General features: G+C 33.3%; 1 protein-coding gene and 1 long non-coding RNA gene across 5 annotated transcripts; both read left to right on the top strand.

Annotated features, from left to right (window-relative positions):
• Positions 1-489: 489 nt before the first annotated feature.
• On the top strand, positions 490-8,909 carry LOC143058224 (uncharacterized). 3 transcript variants are annotated; one of them, XM_076231698.1, is made up of 3 exons: positions 490-533; positions 5,870-6,526; positions 8,431-8,909. In XM_076231698.1, the coding sequence occupies exons 1-3, from the start codon at positions 491-493 to the stop codon at positions 8,892-8,894; spliced, it is 1,164 nt and encodes a 387-aa protein (XP_076087813.1). In that variant the 5' UTR covers position 490; the 3' UTR covers positions 8,895-8,909. The 3 variants fall into 3 exon arrangements, with proteins under 3 accessions (XP_076087813.1, XP_076087811.1, XP_076087812.1); XM_076231696.1 differs by lacking the exon at positions 490-533 and adding an exon at positions 4,583-4,731; XM_076231697.1 differs by lacking the exon at positions 490-533 and adding an exon at positions 4,583-4,731 and having other exon boundaries at positions 5,876-6,526.
• A 6,470-nt stretch (positions 8,910-15,379) lies between these two features.
• On the top strand, positions 15,380-20,639 carry LOC143059031 (uncharacterized). 2 transcript variants are annotated; one of them, XR_012973347.1, is made up of 4 exons: positions 15,380-15,613; positions 17,889-17,983; positions 18,805-18,902; positions 20,457-20,639. It is a non-coding gene; the product is annotated as an uncharacterized LOC143059031 (long non-coding RNA). The 2 variants fall into 2 exon arrangements; XR_012973348.1 differs by lacking the exon at positions 17,889-17,983 and having other exon boundaries at positions 15,388-15,613.
• The last annotated feature ends 298 nt before the right edge of the window (positions 20,640-20,937 follow it).

Raw genomic sequence — 20,937 nt, forward strand, 5'->3', positions numbered from 1 at the left:
AGGCACATACATAAATAATGTGGCGGGGTTAAACATGTTAGATGTGTCTTTCTTTAGTCTTCGTCTGCAGGCAAAAATGTGTATGGATGACAAACAGTTTATTTTTTTTAAAACTAAAACAACGTTGATCCAAATTTCCTTTCTAACTATTGGATTTAAAACAAACATTGATATGCGTTATTTCTCATTTTGAGGTACAGATCAGGACATCTTTATATACATATCTTTAACATACATTTTTTCTTATTAAATAATTAATTAAATATACAACAACAACTTCAAATAAACATTATGTTGTTTTGAAATTAACTGAGCAAATATGAAAACTTTATTATTATTACAAATTGTTATTGTTTGGTCTAATCAACCTGTTTTAACCCCCTGAATAATTTTACGCGCCAAATATTTAATGTTAATTTCGTGCATGACATTTAATAGGATACTAAAAATAGACAAAAATCGTATTACTTCTAAACGGAGACTGTCCAAGATGTCGTGCGTTAGAGTAATATTCGCTCTATGTTTCGTGGAAGGTTAGTTTTATAAGTTTTATTTTATCTTGTTTGAATATATATTATGTGTTATATTGTATTAATCATTGGCGGACCCAGGGGAGTGTTCCGGGGGTTGAAACACCCCCATTTCTGAACGATCAATGCTTTTGAATGGGGACATATACATGTAGTTGGACCCCTTACTCCCTTTGTCCTGGTTTGGGACCCCCTTTTGTAAATTGCTGGACCCATCCCTGATTAATAATGCTTCTTGTGACATCATGATTTGATAAAAAGATAACATTCATAATAATAATAATTACTATATTCCTTTTACATGTGTCTGTACATGCAAAAAGAACGCAGAAGCTCATCGAGTTTTAAAAAGGGGACAGCAAGTAGTCAATGTTACTTAGGAGCTTGACATGTTAAAGCATTTACCATAATATATGTAGCTCTATAAAAATGGCATGGGCCCCTGTTCATTCGTTTTTCCACTATGGTGCATTGAAAGCTATAAAGGACATTTACCTTCAGTAATGCTTCATAAAATTGAGAATGGAAATGGGGAATGTGTCAAAGCGACAACAACCCGACAATAGAGAAGACAACAGTCGAAGGCCACCAATGAGTCTTCAACTGTTAATTGTAGCGAGAAACTCCCGCATCCATAATGTTCATAATTACTTTTAGTGGCGGATCCAAGTGGCGAAGAAATCGTACATCCACTTATGATTTATGATGCCCCCCCCCCCTCCCCCAAAAAATAATAATCTTTGTTTCTCCCGATTTATATCATATTTTAGCATATTAAACATTGCCCCAAATGGTTTTTTTTTCGCTTCCCTCTGCTCGGCAGTATATATTCAGGTTTCGAAATAACTCTCTTCCGCAGTTTAAAATATCCTTGCGTTATTAGAAAAAACTGATTGTTTGAGTACAGAAAAAAGTAAAATCACAAAAATACTGAACTTGAAGGAAAATCAATTCGGAAAGTCCGGTCCGTAATCACATGGCAAAATCAAATAACACAAAACACATCAAAAACGAATGGACAACAACTGTAATATTCCTGACTTGGTACAGGCATTTTCAAATGTAGAAAATGTAGGATTAGACATGTTAACCTATGCAACTAGAAAATATATATTCATATGATATGGTCCACTCGATTAGTTTAAATCGCCTATAATAGTTGTGTAACTGAATTCCTATTGACCCACCGCTCATGCACTGCAATTATCAAATTATTAATAAAAACAAATACAAACTTATCTATATTGGCATCTAAAAAAGACGCAATAGTTGCTGAAATCCGCTTCATTTTGGTTTAGGTCTAGGTCGGACTTTTTATTGATTTTGCTATTTTCTATTTATATTTGTTTGCACAAAAAAAAATTAAAAAAAATAGAAAAGAGCAAAATCAATAGAGAGCAAATGTAAATTAGTAAATATGTGCTTTTACAGGGACAGAAGAATTTGCAATTGGTCTACCCTGAGAGGAGCTAGATTCAATGTAACATAGTACTATAATGTACCGTGATTGATAAATGTTTCTTAAAAAAATGTAAACAATAGACAATACAAACGTATGATTTTGAATAAAAACCCGTGGTCTTTTTTTAAATGCAAGACTAACTCAAATCGCATTTACCTTATGATATATATAAAACTTGGATGTTTATATTTGTGTATTACAGACAACCCGATGGATGCCCATTTGATAAACTCGGTGGGCGCATTATGTATGCGCGCATTTGAGGATGAAATATCATCACGTTTGCGCACATTTATATTAAGGAAAACTCGGGTAAAAAGGGTAATATAGCTATATAGATAAAATAATATAAAAATATAAATGACTATAATTTGGTAATTTTCATAATGAATATGACCAATTATATTATCATTAACTTCGAAAATACTTTTTAATTGAAATGATATATTGTCCATATTGAATTCTAAGACAAAAAATATTTTTTCTCCGGGATTGAATTTTGTTCATCTTTTGGACAATTTACGTTTTCCTGTTGGCACCAACTACGCTCCTTTAGGGTGATTGCATGTATGGATGCTAGATAGTTTTTTCAAAATATATTTAATTATAAACACATTGAGGTGGCTTTACGGATATTTGCTTCTCTGTTTCAAAATAACAAGCTTTTTAAAAGCTCGTTACAAATTGATAGTATTTATAGATGAAGGAACTGCCAGGCGCGTAGCTACGTTTACGTCAAAACGCCCGGGCGTACACTTGAATTTTGGTAAAAAAAATATTTAAATCTCAATAAATTAAAAAGATCTTGTTTGAAGCACATCAGTCTTGTAAATATTTCTTCAATACCTTGTAATTGCAAACAAAAATGACGAAATTGACTTTCGATCAAATGGTACCGTATTATATTTGTTAATTTTCTGTCAGTCAAAGTCTAAATCTCTCGGGAATTTTTTTAACTTTCAATCTGTTTAAATTTAAAACAATTTATAATCAGCTAAGATTTGATATGTGCTTTGAATTTTAGCCGAGACTGCGACATCTATGACGAAAAAAGAAAAAGAAAAAGCTAACTAAGATTTCCTCGGCGGCATCAACTTTTAGGTTCAACATATGGTTAAACGTTTTTTGAATATCAATAATTTTGTCAAACCTTCTGAAATTTTACGAAAGTTGGACAGAAGCTGTTAATTCTCAGGAATATCCATGCAGAACAAAATGGTAAATTTATATTTTTAAATTTCGTATTTTACTGATAAAAGGATTTTTTTTTTGCAATAGATACAGTCTGCTGTGAAAGTTTGTTACACTTCAATAACGGTGTCAAACCTTCATCGAACTTTATGAAACTTTGGCAGACTTTTCTTGTGATTAATGTCTGATGAACCATTTTGCAACTTTGGCAGACTTTTCTTGTGATTAATGTCTGATGAACCACTTTGCAACAGTATTTATTTTTTTCATTTTTCAATTGATATTCGGACTGATCTTTCAGCAACTAACTGAGATAATTACATTTGCTTTTTATTGATTTTGCTATTTTGCTATTTTTAATTTTTTTAAATTGCACAATAAAAAAAAAAAAAAAAAATAGACAATAGCAAAATCAATAAAAAGCAAATGTAAATTAGGAATATAGTATTAATGAATCGGTGATTTTATAATGGCCCTGTTATATGTCCAAGGTCTGTAATAATGGTCGAGGAAGTCTGTAATGGCCCGAGGCAACGCCGAGGGCTATTACAGACATCCGAGGCCATTATTACTGACCGAGGACATGTAACAGGGCCATTATAAAAACACCCATTTCTTAATACATTTATTAACCAACTGAACAAAAGTGTATGTGTTGCTGCTAACTTGATGTACTGTTTTACTCTTTTAATGACAGTTTAGTTTGAACAAAATAATTTGTACTTAACCATTATAAAGCTTTAAATATACCAAATATCAAGATATTAAGTTGAAAGAGATATGTGTTAAAAAACAGGATGAACAGTGATCCCTTCATATGGTTATTTAATGTTGGTTGCTGGTTACTAAATTAAATAAAATACAAAAAGGTATTATACTCTTTACAACTTAGTTTTATTAACTTTATTAAAAACCCTAACAGGGCTTAATACAGACAAACTGGGCATTAATACAGGGCCATTACAGAAAAACAGGGCCATTACAGAAAAAACAGGGCCATTACAGAAAAAAACAGGGCCATTACAGAAAAACAGGGCCATTACAGAAAATATGTAATTTTTAATAAACAGTCACTTTTGGCAATAATGCACTTAGTTGGTTAATAAACATATGTATTATAGGGACAGAAGAATTCGGTCTACTGACAAAGTAAAACAAAAACAATAATAGCGAACCTTAAACTTTTGTTCTGCATCCGGACAATAAACAAACAAAACTTAATCCATAATTTATTCATATGCATGTAAGATGAAATTCCTCGTATAAATTTGACATTGATGCATTGATTTACATTGTCCAATTTATTTCTGGTTATTACTGGATAATTTATACATCTTCTTGCATAAATTAAAGATACACCATTACAACAGATGTGGGATTTATTAAATACGCAATTGTATATATACTAAGATGACATGAGAAATAATATGAGAAATTTAATTATTTTCTTAGTTTTCGGCCTACTTTTCATGATTGGAATCAAACAAATTGGATATAATTTAGAACTATTTGATGCACGAGCGGAACAGTCCATATTTGACATGAGGGGTAAGTATTCATTTTTTCCCAAAAGAGGAGGAATCATATTGGTTCCTCAATATTAATTATATTCTAAACCTATATTATGAAAACTAGTATTTGAAATAATTAAATAGCAATGCAGAATTCATTAATGACTCTAAAACATTTCTGAATTTGTAGATCGGATATAGTGACTACTGTAAACCAATTTATTTTCACGGACACTTTTTTTCACTTCGCCCTTTCCAGTCTACCGGGGCACGATTTGATATCGCAAATGTTTTATCTTCGTGGTGTATATAAACATGATAAATGAGGAAACTTTTTAAGATCCTACTTTAGAATATTCACAGTGATTGGTTTTTTAATTATTTTTTTATTCGTGAAAGTCGCAAAAATAAATCACACGCGAAAATTAGTTGGTTTACTGTACATGCTAGAAGCACACAAATAGACAAAACAGTTCCACTGCTCCTCTTTTTCTAAATGTAGTCTAAAGGAGTTACCTCACTGTGAAATTAGTTGATTACAGCTATTTCCCTAATGAATGTAGTTTAAAGGTTTGATAAGCTTGCTTGCATTGTTTTTATACCTTTTTGCTTTTTAATTGAGTTTTAAATTATAATTAACAGATAGATTTGAGTTTAGTTTGTTTGATGTTATTGAATGCTTGAGCAATATTGATACAAACAAAGCAAGTAAGCCAACCAAACCTTCAACCTACATATTATGTTAGGAAAACAGCTGTAAGTATAATTGCCAATGTGTCAGTAAATATTAAGCAAAGAGCACCGATAACGCATCAGAACAGATGTTAGTCCAATTTCCCATGCATTTTGTTCGTGCACATAAGGGCCGTTTCCAAAATGATTTTGAATCTGTTCTAAAAATAATTAAAATTACAACTTCTTGTTTATGTTACGACGCGACGACCTCACTTTGGCATCACTCGATAACTTAAGTATGTTAACACGATGACATATAGATTTCATCACTCTAGAAAGCTCTAGATAGTGGTTCCATTTGTATCTTTTTTTATTTCATGGTTTTAATTATGTCAAATTATTTGGTATTTTGTTCAATATATCAGTCAGATTGTCTACTTCCTTCTCTGTTTCATACATATTTTCTCTTCCATTCTCTCTCTCTCATATTTTTTTTCTAGTTTCAGATAACCAGAGAGCTCTTGATGTTGGTTCCAGTACTGTACGCATATCTAACAACACTGCTTTGTTAAGGGACAAGACATATGAACCAAAGAACACTACTTTAACCAATCATGTTCATGAAGAAAGAACAAAAAATCAAACTTCGTTTAGATGTCCGGAGGAAAATTCGGATAACTGGAATTTTAATTGTAAAGTACCATGCGCAAATATGCCGGATAAAACAAATATGTCGGAGCATGCGCAACCTCGTATCAATTGTCAGACGATGCAGCCTGTTATGGAACTTGAAAATGTGACGGGAATGGAACCAGTTCAGGTTTTTCCAGAAAATTCTGAATGCCTCCAGACATTTGTAATGGAGAATTGTCACGATAAAGAACCGGTCCCAAACTTAGTTCATTACATTTGGTTTTCTAAACGAGAAATGAATTTTTATCATTTTCTTAGCTTTCTTAGTGCAAGTAGATTTTTAGACCCGTGTCTTATTTTGGTACATGGAGACCACCTTCCATTCGGAAGATACTGGGAATATCTATTGACTTTGGTGCCAAATATGGTGCATGTTCAAAGAAGTCCACCGGAAGATATATTCGGAAAACCCTTTGGTTATATTGAACATAAAGCTGATATCGCCAGAATACAGGCTTTACAGAGTGAGTACATGGTCGCACATACCTATTATTTTCACACCGATCACACATACGTATTTGCCTCACCGATAGCACATACCTATATTGCCTCACACCGTTCGCACATACCTTTGTTTGCCTCACACCGTTCGCCCAAACCTTTTTTTCTCACAACGATCGCACAAACCTTGTGGCCTCAAACCGATCGCACATACATACTTGCCTCACATCAATCACACATAACTATTTGTCTCACACCGATCACACATACATATTTGCTTCACACCGATCGCACATACCTTTTTTGTCTCACTACGAAAGCACATCCTTTTTTCTCAACGATCGCACAAACCTATTTGTCTCACACCGATCAAACATACTTATTTGTCTCACACAGGTTGCACATACCTACTTGCCTCACACCGATACATTGTAGCACATACCTATTTGCCTTCACACCGATCACACATACCTATTTGTCTCACACCGGTCGCACATACATACTTGCCTCACACTGATAACACATACCTATTTGTCTCACATTGGTCGTCGCACATACCTACTTGCCTCACACCGATACATTGTAGCACATACCTATTTGCCTCAAACCGATCGCACATACCTATATGCCTCACACCAATCACACATATCTATTTGACCTCATAACGATCACACATACCAATTTGTCTCACACCGATCACACATACCTATTTGCCTCACACCGATCACACATACCTATTTGTCTCACACCGATAGCACATACCTATTTGTCTCATACCGATCGCACATACCTATTTACCTCATACCGATGACACATACCTATTTACCTCATACCGATCACTCATACCTATTTGCCTCACACCGATCTCACATACATATTTGCTTCACAACGATCGCACATACCAATTTGCCTCTCACCGATCACACATACCCATTCGCCTTCACACCAGTCAGATATACCTATATGTCTCACACCAATCACACACACCTATTTGTCTCACACCGATAGCACATACCTATTTGTCTCACACCGATCAAACAAACCTATTTGCCTTCATACCGATCACACATACCTATTTGCCTTCACACAGATCGAACATAACCATTGTCTCACACCGATCACAAAAACCTATTTGTCTCACATCGATCACACATACCTATTAGTCTCACACCGATCACACATACCTATTTGTCTCACACCTATCACACATGCCTATTTGCCTTCACACCGATCGCACATACATATTTGTCTCACACCAGTCACACATACCTATATGTCTCACACCAATCACACACACCTATTTGTCTCCCACTGATCACACATACCGATTTGTCTCGCATCGGTCGCGCACACCGATTACACATACCTATTTGCCTCATAGCGATCGCACATACCATTTTGTCTTTAACGAGTCGCACATACCTTTTTGACTTCACAGCGATCGCACACTTTTTTTTCTCTCACAACGATCGCACATACATATTGGCCTTACACCGATCACACATACCTATTTACCTCACACCGATCATGCAATAACGTTACGAAAAGGCATGCGATAATAACCGGAAGCAGTTAATTTATATGTAGATAGTATGATAAAATCATTACATTTCCAAAATAATGCTTAGTGGGCGGACTCGACGCGTATGATAGAACCATAGAAAATGTGATTGTTTTTATTGATTAATTTTTCACCTCATTTTAATATTCAACTTTGTTCTACTGAAACGACTTATCAAACTATGTCTGTGTGCATATGACATCTTCTTGTATCACGTGACACCTACTTGTATCATTTGACATCTACTTGTATCACGTGACACCTACTTGTATCACTTGACATCTACTTGTATCACTTGACATCTACTTGTATCACGTGACACCTACTTGTATCACTTGACATCTACTTGTATTATCTCTGTTGCAGGGTTTGGAGGAATTTACATTGACACAGATGAGATTATACTGAGATCTCTGGATCCACTACGGAAATATCCAGTTACTTTGAGTCGTGCAGTTGATTATAATCTCAGTAATGGTCTAATTCTTGCAGAGAGAAACGCAACTTTCCTAAACATTTGGTATTCCCAATACAAAACGTACGACAAAAGTCAGTGGGGATATCATTCAACAATTGTGCCTTTTTTGTTATCTAAAAAGTACCCGGACTTAATTCATGTTGAAAATAAAACGTTTGTAAGACCTAGTTGGCAACAGCTTCCGCTGCTGTTTGAGAAGAATTTCGATTGGTCGAAAAACTATGGTATACATTTATATATTCGATTTTATAAATTTACACACGATTTTAACGATATCAAATATCTAAATACAACAGTTGGATCAGTAGCCAGACATGTGTTGTATGGAAGTAAAGAACTCTGTGAAAAATAATAATAAAAAAAAAAAACTATATTGGTGTTGCTCTTGTGGATATATATGTACTAGAATACTGTATTATAGGTATCACTTTTTTTGCAATCTGTATAAAAGAAGGACGAAAGATACCAAAGGGACAGTCAACCTGTTAAATCGAAAATAAACCGACAACGCCTTGCTAGAAATGAAAAAGACAAACGGACACTCATTAGAACACATGACACAACATAGAAAACTTAAAGAAAAAACAACCCGAACCCCACCAAAACTAGGAGAGATCTCAGGTGCTCCGGAAGGGTAAGCAGATCCTGCTCTACATGTGGCACCCGTCGTGTTTCTTATGTAATAGCAAATATACACGGGTCAATTTGTGATAGAAAACTTTAGCTAGTCATCTTTTCGTTGAACGGCATATCTATATTTTGTACTAGCTGGGATATGCACGTGGCTCATGAAGTCTTCTAAGTTTTCATCCAAGTCATAGTATATTTCAAATTTCCACCCTTTGTGTTTGATTGTTCTTCAATGATGACAATTGCCAATCATACTGGTATTGTGTCATACCACTTTAAAATAAAATAGACCAAAATAGCCAGTAAATTAACGAAACTAATAGCATTCACTTTTTAAACGCTCTGCTTTGGTGTTACACACTGTTTGACAGTTCATTTGTATATATTTACCAAGACGTGAGAAGTATATATTTTGGGAAGTTTGTTTTATTGGGTACAGTTTCAGAATTTGATCTGGTTACATCTTGTTGATGAGTCCCGTGTTTAAAGAAAGAATCTTTTCAAAAAACATAAAATCATATAATTCCGCCATTTGGTGATTCTTATACCACTAAAGAAGCTTTGATCAATCTTTTTTACAAGATTCTATGAACCCCGTCGACAATGAAAATTCGCAAGCCAAGTTTAAGTAATGCATATACAATGTATGTATGGTGTAAACATGAGCAACATGACGGGCGCAACATGTTGGACAGAAACTGCTTACTCTACCGGACCACCTGATATCACTCCCAGTTTTTAATGGGGTTCGTGTGGTGTTGCTTAGACTTTAGTTTTCTATGTTGTGTCTTGTGTACTATCATTTGTCGGTTTGTCTTTTTCATGTTTAGACATGGCGTAGTCAGTTTATTTTCGATATATGAGTTTGACTGTCCCCCTGGGATCTTTCGTCCCTCTTGTTCGGTGGAAAAAAAATAATATGTTCATTTAATGTTTTCCTCTGACTTATTAATCTCAATATACATTATCTCTTGTTGTCCTTTGCTTATGTTTGTTGTTTGGTTGCTGTAGCATTGACATGATTGACTTCGACTACAAACCTGGTAGAATATTATTTTTCAAGTCCGATCTCAAATGATTTTGAATCTTTTAGAAATATTTTGAAATTTAGAGTTCATGTTTGAACACACATCAGTTTCTGTAATTAAAATAGATTCTCCTTGGCAATTATACAACATCTACCCATTAGTATATTGTAAAATTGATCAACAAGAGTAAACGGTTAAGTTTACTCTACATTATTATCTTTGAAGGGTGTTGAACTATCACTGTGGGGTACATGTATCTATATACAAACAAGAATGACTATATATATATTGTCACTTTTGAAAAACATCATAAAAGATGGTAACTTTTTACAAACAGATTTGAATTGTCTCCCCTATCATACAAAATTGCGTTAAAAGTCTATTGAGAAGGCTGAACCTGACGTCAAAAAGTTTTGAATGATTTTTCTTCTGAATAAAAAGGACATGAAATGTTTTTCTTGATAAATTTTTATTTGTTCGTTGTTATACAAGGATGCCAATCATACGTGTGACAAATAAACATCATAAACAACAAGAAAAGAGGTTTGAATGCAGCACATGTATATTTACGCAAGCAATTATAGCATGTCCTCACTCAGAAACTGTTTTATAGAGGGACCTGTTTTCAATAAAACCATGTATTTAAACAATGGTCACCCTAAGCACAACAAATGTGTACCCCTTACGCAATTTAAGGTTTGAATGACTATTAAGTGGATTTCTGGTTTTAACAATGTATTGGTTGGTTGTTATCAGCTAGCGTCAGCTTTCATGGTCGATTTATCATTTAAAATATTAGATAATGTATTATAGGTAAATTATGTGTAATTTGTTAATTGATGGACACATCTTAGATATCATTGTGAGTAGTACATGAAGTAGGGGAAGCGGGTGTTTTGGCAACTTTTTGTTAATGTTTTACCTTTGGGAGAGGATACCCACGAGCATAGTACCCTCTGACGTCATCATTAGATTGATTGATTGATTGCTGTTTGCTTTACGCCGCATGAGTGCAAAACGGCTATATCAAATATTTTTACAATTTACAGTTTTAAAATCAGACAAAATGTCTATCAATAAACTTTTATATTTACAATATATTCGAACTTTCTTCAAGAATATTTGTAATTGGAACACTATTAAATAAATCATACATATTGTTGACATTGAAATGCTTCATACGAATATAAAAAAAAATCAATACAATTTATGACACAAATTTATTGAGTTTATTCATTTGTTTGAAGGATAATATAAAAAAAAAAAAAGAAGATGTGGTATGATTGCCAATGAGACAACTCTCCACAAGAGACCAAAAATGACACAGAAATTAACAACTATAGGTCACCGTTCGGCATTCAACAATGAGCAAACCCCATACCGCATAGTCCGCTATAAAGGCCCCGAAATAACGATGTACAAAAAAACAATTAAAACGAGAAACTAACGGCCTTTTATGAAAGGTCATTATAAAGTGTTACTAATTACGGCTAATAACGTGGTGTTATTGTTTTATATGCAGATCTTTATCATCTTTCTATGTTTTATTTATACTAGAACACACCCGCGAAATCGCGGGCATATACAGCTTGTAGACTGTTGTAGGATGATTTTTTGTAAAAGATATTATGTATGGAGAATTTCATAAAAGGTATCAAAAGCCCTCTCCCTTTATCCAAAGTCCGATATTTGTTTCCTTTCTGTTAAATTCAATTATTTTCGTGTGTCTGGCCTCAGACCACAATTATTCTTCTCCTTTGCTACAATGCTTCTTTTGGTGAAAGTCAAATCAAAGTAACAATTTGCACCGTTTCAAACATGAAATAAATGTAACTGCTTATATATAGACCATTATTAGTCTAATAAAATATGCTTCTAGGACAATCCATCAGTGTTTTCTTTTTCTTTTGAGAACCTTATTAACATGCCAATGGTAGGATATGAATCATGTATAAATGACTAAGGCTAATTTGAGGGGTGGTCGGATGGGTCCTGATACCGAAATCCCGGCCTTTAAACCATGAAATCCTGAGATGCAGAATTTAAAGAAATGCATATCCCAAAATCCCGAAATCGAAAAATATATTCCCGGATCCCGTAAGGATCAATCCCCAAATCCCGAGCTTAAAACACCCGATCCCGACGCCCCGAAAAAGGTCCTGCCTATTTCTAATCTCTACCTTACTTTCATTTTTGCCAAATCACTATTTTCCCTTTCAACAATGAATTGTTATGCCCCATTTATGGGCAATATGTTTTCTAGTCTGTACATCCGTTCGTTCGTTCGTTCGTCCGTACGTGTCTGTCCCGCTTCAGGTTAACGTTTTTGGTCGAGGTAGTTTTAGATGAAGTTGAGCATGTTTTACTTATTTTAATATATATGCAAGTTGTATGACCCCTTAAATAGTTGACAAATTTCAAAGAAAACAGTAGACAGAATCAGGGCCGACTTTTTATACTAACATACTAACATACTAACATAGAAAGTCCCTGATAGAATACAGACAGTCTCTATAATTATATTAAAGTAGTATAATCGTAGTTTACATGTACAGAAGTGGATTTTTGGGGAAAAATGTGGTTGCTTATATATGGAATCACTGAAGCGTGACTTGAGCGGGCCCCCCTTAGGTCAGTCAGTGGGCCCCCTCTTATGAAAATTTCTGGATCCGCCACTGATGTAGATAAACACGGCTATAAAAATGTCTTCTCTAAGGAGGTAACACGAAAAATAATTGTCTTCTCAAAGGAGGTAATAGCAGTTGTGGTTCTTGCGATCTAAACACCATGATATGAAACGCGAAAAATAATTGTCCTCTCTAAGAAGATGTAATAGTTGTGATTCTTGCGATCTAAACACCATGATATTTAGAACGCTCTGAATGGCTTATTTTTTTTCCATTTTTGTTATCCATCATACGATTGGTTGTACTTGTGTCAAATGTTTTACTTATTTTAATATATATACAACTGGTATGACCCCTTAAATATTAAACATTTCAAAGAAAACAGTAGACAGAATACAGAGAGTCTCTATATATTAAAGTAGTATAAACGCGAAAAATAATTGTCCTCTATAAGGAGGTATAATAGTTGTGGTTCTTGCGATCTAAACACCATGATATGGAGAACGCTCTGATTGGCTTATTTATTTTTCATTTTTGTTATCTATCATACGATTGGTTGTATTTGTGCATCATTAAAACCAGAAGTCTTATCTATGACTAAAAGTCAGTCCGATGACGGAATCATATCCGGACTCCTTTTGGTGTCAGACCACCAATTAAAAATCCCTATCTGTTCAACCAAATTTTGCAATTTTCACAGCTTTCTAAATATTTTACCTTAAGTTTAACTTCAATGAAACCAGGTATATCCTGAATTGTACATGTATCACCTTCCTACATGCCAATTTTCAACCAATGTTTAAAGTCTTGTAACAAATTTCTGATTTTGAAAAGACAGTTACTACCAAAATAACTCCCGGTTTTCTGGAAATCTTAAATTAGTGTACTATGTAGCGCATTAATCCTGAATTTTTAATGCAAACTCATAGACAAGTGAATTTTGGCTCAAAATGGTCTAAATATATTTCCCTATCACCAAAAGTTTCATTTCTGCAAATTTGTTGGTCAGTTTAAGTAAACAATGACATCAAAAGCACTATTTTGTGTCAAAGTAGTTTCTAAATTGGAGGGAGTAATTGGTGGTCTGACACCTAAAGAGCCAAAAAAGTTGCTCAGAAATCTTTGCTTTGCTTTATTCTTAATCCTTAGTCAATTTGAAGTCAGAAACATCCTATCTGAGCATAATGTGACTTATATTACAAATTTCACAGCTCAATTTAAACTGACTGTAATGTATGACTTTGATAGAAAATACTTGAAAATTTCATTTTGGACTACAGGAACATAAACTTTCAATATCAAGATCAGTTTTGTTGATTTTTTTTCTTGTTTGTTCTACTTCTTAAAAGACTTTCCACAATTTTTACAATGGGTTAAGTAAAAAATTCAAGGTATTGAAGAGTCAAGGAATATTGACCCCCCTTTTTTACACCTGGTGTAAGTAATGGGACTATTAAATGATCAAAAGTGCAGTCATGGTCATTTAACTGTTTTTATTTTCTATCAGTTGATACAACTTAAGGCATAAAACTTTCATTTGAGATAATAAATGGGATTTTTGTGAGTTTTTGCAATGTTTACATCAGGCTATGTTATCTGCCAAATACATGCTATGGTTAGTTTAAGTACCTTTTTTGTCGTTTTTCTCCCAAAATAACTCAATCGGAATAATCATAAGAATGGATGACAAATGCGACTATGCATGTTACCTATAGGACACAGAGGCATGATGCTTGATTTATTGTGGAAGGAAGAGACGCGACACCAAAAATGAGGTCTTCTCGTTTAATAGTATAGATTGATACATGTAATTAAATGTGTTGGTAAGGGACGACATAAAAAAAATCAATGAAGGATAAAAGAAACGTCATTCAAATAGTTTGGTGATGGTGGTCAGCATTGCTGCAAGAAGTATTGTTTGATTGATATCGATTTTATATATATCCTTATTGGTTAATCAATTTTTCACAAATTAAGTTGACAGGGGTGTAAAAGGGGGGGGGGGGGGGTCAGTGAAAAACTGTATGAATTAAGTTTTTTATCCTCCATTGATCATCATCGAACTTTTGGTGTCGTCCCTAAACGATTTTCAGTAACTGTACATGCAAGTGTACTACGTGTTAGACCTTTTCAACAACTCTTATACTTATACTTTACAGGTAAAAGGAAGGGGTCGTCTCAAAGACAAACATATATAATAATTATCATTATGTATAAATATTCAAATTGGCAGTAATATGGCCTGTCTTGACTATATAGCTACAGAAGATATATCAAACAAAAATAATTAAAGAAATATATATGTCTCTGTCATATAATATTTTTATTAAATGTATTTACACAACAATTCACGTTGAACTTATTAAAAATAACTGCAAGTAGTCCTGACCATATCTTGCTCAGCTTTCTTTTCAATTTTCTAACTATGCTAGTCTTCCACCATGCCTATACTGTTTGTGGCCAGAACATGAGGATTGAACCTGATACTTGCATACAAACAAACACCATTGAAGGTAGTCTCGATCACCCAGACGCATTAGCGTCTGGATTTTTGTGTCTTTGGATTTCGTTCATAGATGGCGTTTTAAAATTTGGTATTAAATGACCTTGACCACATGTTACCGGAACGTAAAATCTTCAGGAATATTGTATGGACGATAACATGCGGCAGTGGTTGAGTTGGGAGTTTCAGTGTAAAATGAAACGTTTAAACAGCATGGAAAATAGACAATTAACTTATCAAGGTTTATGTTTACGAATGTGTCTTTTAATAGGATAGGGAAAAGGTAGTTTACTTTTTACACATAACTCAGAAGGGGGGGGAGGGGGGGGGGTGCAAACTAATCTTTGGTTGTTACAACCTACTGTTTTTGTACACCTGTATGTCAAAAACAGAGTAGGTTGTACCAACCAAGAATTAGTTTGCAGAATCCGTATAACAACTGGTATCACAAAATAAAATGTTTGACAGTTTGTATTAGGTTTATAGTTTTAAATATTTTACCTCATGCATCGATCACTGAAATCTGAGACTACTATAACACAATAGTCTCAGCTGAAAATTCAATATAAAAAACACCACAACTACCATCCACAACTACCATACATTTGTCTCTTGAGTTATACTGCAAATCACAATGCAAGGATACTTAATGAAGGATATTTAATATAACTAATCTGCAGTAAGCACCAAAAATTGATGCTTTAAGGGAAATCCCTTCTTGTACTGTATGCAGATGAGTCAAAACTTTTAAATTATTTAAAATATATTTTAAAAGCATATTTTTAAGATTATAGATTCTGTGTCCAGGGTATCAGGTTCGTTCACTTCCAATACACTTTCGCACGTTTGTACTCAAGGTCTGTTCGTACTCTACACACATTCGCGCCCAATTTTAATTCAAATTCCATATGAATAATTGGAAAATCATGATTTTCACAACTATAAATTGCTTTGGTGTAAGTAAAACTTCAAGACTTTAATTAAAAAACACAAAAGATATTTGTTTTTAACAGCTTGGTCCCTTTGATCTGAAACCAAAAAATATTGCAATACACTATTATAACCAAATCACGATAAGATTTATTCAACACACAAAAAAATCGTAGTCAGAATCTATTTTGAAACAAGTCAATGAAACAAAGTTATAACAATAAACTAACCAAGACATGATTTAGAGTTATTCAACACAAAATAAAACCTGGACAGAATCCCACTTTATTTAGAGTTTTTTTTTTTTTTTTTTAACAATACACTATCCAAAACATGATAAGATTTATTCAACACGAAAAAAAATGCTGTCTCACTTTATTTTGAGACAATGTTAACAATATAAGAATACACTTGCCAAAACTTGATTACAAAGCTATAGTTACATGTATTAAACACAAAACCAATTAAAATTTGGCGCAAACATGTATGGTGCAAACAGACTTTGGGTGCGAAAGTGAAAGGGAGCGAACATGAGTGGGTGCAAACGTGAATGGGCGTGAACTGACCTGGATTTGTGTCCAACCAGCAAAGATCATCAAGTGACAGTGCAAGATAATATGAAATTCTTCTTACAATAAGACAATTTATCCGCATGCTATATATATGGATTATGCCATTTAGAATGCACTTTATAATGAAACTAACAATTAAACAAATACAGGTTTACCTTTGTGACAATTGTTGATTGCCATAAAAGGCTGTTTGTATTCAGAATGAAATAAAAAATATGACCAACACAATACATAGAGAATAATACATGGCAAAATCCGTATCATATGTCGTATCATCCCGAGACATCAATATCAGCCCGAGGGCCTTTAGGCCCGAGGGATGATATTGGTCGAGGGTGATACGGCATGTGATACGGATTTTGCCATGTATTATACGCTTTATCATATATTTCAACAGAAGAGTATTATATTATATGAACTGTTTTCTGATCCATAGCACTGGGTTACCTTCAGTTCTGCTTTTTTCTTGTTTCAAAGCCTTAAAAAAACTGCTCAATTATTTATACGAAGCACCTGGGTTACCTTACAATCTGTTGTTTTAAATATTTTGTTTATTATTCTATTTATTTGAGTGTTTTGTATATTTTATAGTTGCATTTAGTGTGCCAAAAATATGTTGTAAAAACGTAATGTTCGTGACGTCACATAGAATATGAAAACTTAACGTTCGTGACGTTACATACCAAACAATGACGTCATTCTAAAAATTGACCTATTTTTTGGAAATTTTTTCTAAGCAAAAAAAACCTAAAAAACTGACTTGATGTATAAAAAAAAAACGTAAAGGTATGCGATACGGGTTTTATCATGCGATACGGGGTATGCGATACGGGTTTAGCCATGCGATACGGGTTATGCGATACAGGGTAGGTGATACAGATTGGAAAAAAGAACCTTTATTAGATATACAAAATAGCTGTATTTTGTACTAAATATATGATAAAGTATATTATAACTAACTATAATCTATGTACATTGCAATCGTATGTATAAAGTACATGTATCTGCATTGAGTTGCATCTGAAATAGTAAAATACTGACATATATCTTTTCCAGATCAATTATCTGTATTGAATGACTGGAGAATACAAACCTAGTACAAATGTATATAGAGAAATACAGAGGCCTCACATATAACTGACTGTTATTGGGTAATTTCATTATTAACAAAAAATTGAGAATGGAAATGGGGAATGTGTCAAAGAGACAACAACCTTGCCAAAGAGTAGAAAACAGCCAAAGACCACCAATGAATATACAACACACTGAAAAAATTATGCACACAGAGGCATGCTTCACCTGCCACCTAAACAAAAATGTGTACTACTCCTGGAAACATGGGGTCAAGGTGATAATGAATGTTATACTAGACTCCGAAATTTATATAAATGAACTAAAATTAAAAATCATACAAGACTAACAAAGGCCAGAGGCTTAGGGGTTAAACATGTTTTGCAAGATATCAACCTATCAAGCTAGCCATTGTAGAAAAACAAAAAAAACAATAGGCACAGTAAATCTCAGTTTAAAGAAGTCATATTTAGTCCTATGTCAGAATATGAAACAAACCAAACTAATCAAAATGACGATACATAAATTTACAAAGGACTACTAATGTCATACACTATAATATGTTTTATCACTTTTTGATTTGTGATTTTTTTTTAGCATATGAAATATATCTTGAATATACATGTATTGTGCCAATGTTTTTTTTACGAATATTCTTTTTGGTACCCTAATACCGGTAGGACATGTATTACCAATAAGAAAAATAATTTCTTTGGTTTTATTCCAATTCAGATACATGAAGTCAGACTAAATGTTTTTGAACCTTGCATATCTACTTGAACTTGTTCCATAGTTAAGCACAATTACTTTATTCAGTAAAATTTCTAAAGAAATGTATAGTTTTGTAGACATAGACCTCTACAAATCGCTTTTTATTAAACATGGTCAAATTATATTTCAGCAAAAGGCTTTGCCATCCAATACATGTACATGTATTTCATCTTGGAAGAAAAAGAACAACAGTCCTGATGATGGTGACAGGTCAAATTAATCTAACAGGTAACACATACATGACATATTGTTTTAAGGCTTTTCCATTAAACATACATGCATGCATATTGGGACCAGGGAAGACACAGAGATCCAATGTTACAATGTGGGGTGACAATTTCACCCTGTGATTAAAGTTTTTCGAATTTTAATAACTTTCTTAAACTATCCTTGGTTTGTATCAAACTTGGACAGAAGCTTGTTTATGATCATAAGATAGTATCCAAAAGTAAATTTTGTAAAAAATTAAATAAGTCCATTTTTTTTTCATATTTTACTTTTAAATGGACTTAGTTTTTCTGTGGTGAAACATTACCTTCACTCTGTGGTTAAAGTTTTTTAAATTTTAATAACTTTCATAAACTATCCTGGGTTTGTACCAAACTTGGACAGAAGCTTATTTATGGTCATAAGAGAGTATCCAGAAGTAAATTTTGTAAAAAGATAACTCCATTTTTCTGTATTTTACTTTTAAATGGACTTAGATTTTCTTCCAGTTAACATTACATACAGTCTGCAGTTAAAGTTATCAAAACATTTATTAGATTCATTAACTATTCTAGATTTTTTACCAAACTTGGACAGAAGCTTCTTACAATCAAAAGATAGTATTAAGAGGAATATTTTTATTAATATGTTTTCTCATTTTTATTGAGCCTGCGATTTACAGCAAAAGAAGGCGAGACACTGGGTTCCGCGGAACCCTTACAAATTTTTTCATCTGTTATATTTATCCTTCCATGGATGGGCACTTGTTGTTTAACTTAAATGCACATTATTGTTATTGTTAGTTTAGTAAAATATAATAATGGATTAAACCCAGATTTTGGTTAAATATAACCTCCTTTTGTTGTGCTTGATATCCTGATTTTTTTTTGTATTAAGATAAGTAAGTTAACACTTATAGATATACTCCAACAAACATAATATTTTTTTACAACCAGTATATATTTTAAATGCAACGTCAGAAAGTGACAGTCAAAAAAAAAATGCACAAAAACAGAAAAATTGAAACAAATGCATGACATGGAAACGTTGAAAAACAAAAGGATTTTTTCTCAGTTTAAGAGTTATTGTATGGACTACAAACACAATACAACCCTCTTCAAACCCAGGTTATATCAGGTGTTAAGAGTGAGCATACCCTGATTGTATATAATTTATAGTTCATAACAGTCTGTCATTCTGTACCTCTGTCAAAACTGGTAAATTAGCCATACATGTACTTGGTATAGAATAAATATAATTGTACACAATGATTTTCGATATATAGTTTAACATAGGAAAATGACTTTGTATAATTTTCATATTTCTGTTTCCTGTAAACTAGTAACAATTACTAGTATAGTTTTATAGTTCTGAGCATTTTGGCAAACATATAAACTTGTAATAATATTCCCTGAACATTTTGGTACAGGATTGTGGGTAAAACTCTTTAATTATAAATATTTCTGTAAAAATTGTACATGTAATAACAATTAGCCACTTCATGATATCCATTACCATAAATGTTGTATCTATATATAGTCTGTTTATAACCACAGAATTTACTTTGCTTTTCAGATACTAGTGAAGAAATAAAGAAACAAGAGTAGACACCATTTGACCAACTGTGCTTACAGTACTTGTGCAACAGTTGTAATTGATGTCCATATTACATTGTAGTATGATAATACTTTACAGCATCCACAGAATTATCATCTTGGTCATCAATGCCTATCATTTCTTAATAAATTGCATTTGTTATTTTGGTTGTATGGTTTTCTAAAAAAAGTTTTTTGATTCAAAAAAGATATTTCTTATTTGTTTCCAGTACATTAATAAGCACTTTATCACATCATCAGTGGCAGATCCAGAAATTTTCATAAGTTGGGGCACACTGACTGCCTAAGAAGGGGTCAGGCCCACTCCAGTCATGCTTCAGTGATTCCCTATATAATCAACCAAATTTTTTTCCAGAAAAAGGGAGGCCTGATCCTCCTGGTCCCCCTCTAAATTTGACAATACCATGAAAATAAATTTGCTGTAGCTATGTGTTGTATTT

The sequence above is a fragment of the Mytilus galloprovincialis genome, chromosome 14, assembly GCF_965363235.1.
Source record: "Mytilus galloprovincialis chromosome 14, xbMytGall1.hap1.1, whole genome shotgun sequence".
NCBI lineage: Eukaryota > Metazoa > Mollusca > Bivalvia > Mytilida > Mytilidae > Mytilus > Mytilus galloprovincialis.

Coding starts and splice junctions, on each gene's coding strand:
- LOC143058224 (XM_076231696.1), top strand. CDS start 4,599: ATGAGAAATAATATGAGAAATTTAATTATTTTCTTAGTTTTCGGCCTA. Junction 4,732..5,869: donor GTCCATATTTGACATGAGGG/GTAAGTATTCAT, acceptor TTTTTTTTCTAG/TTTCAGATAACCAGAGAGCT. Junction 6,527..8,430: donor CAGAATACAGGCTTTACAGA/GTGAGTACATGG, acceptor TCTCTGTTGCAG/GGTTTGGAGGAATTTACATT.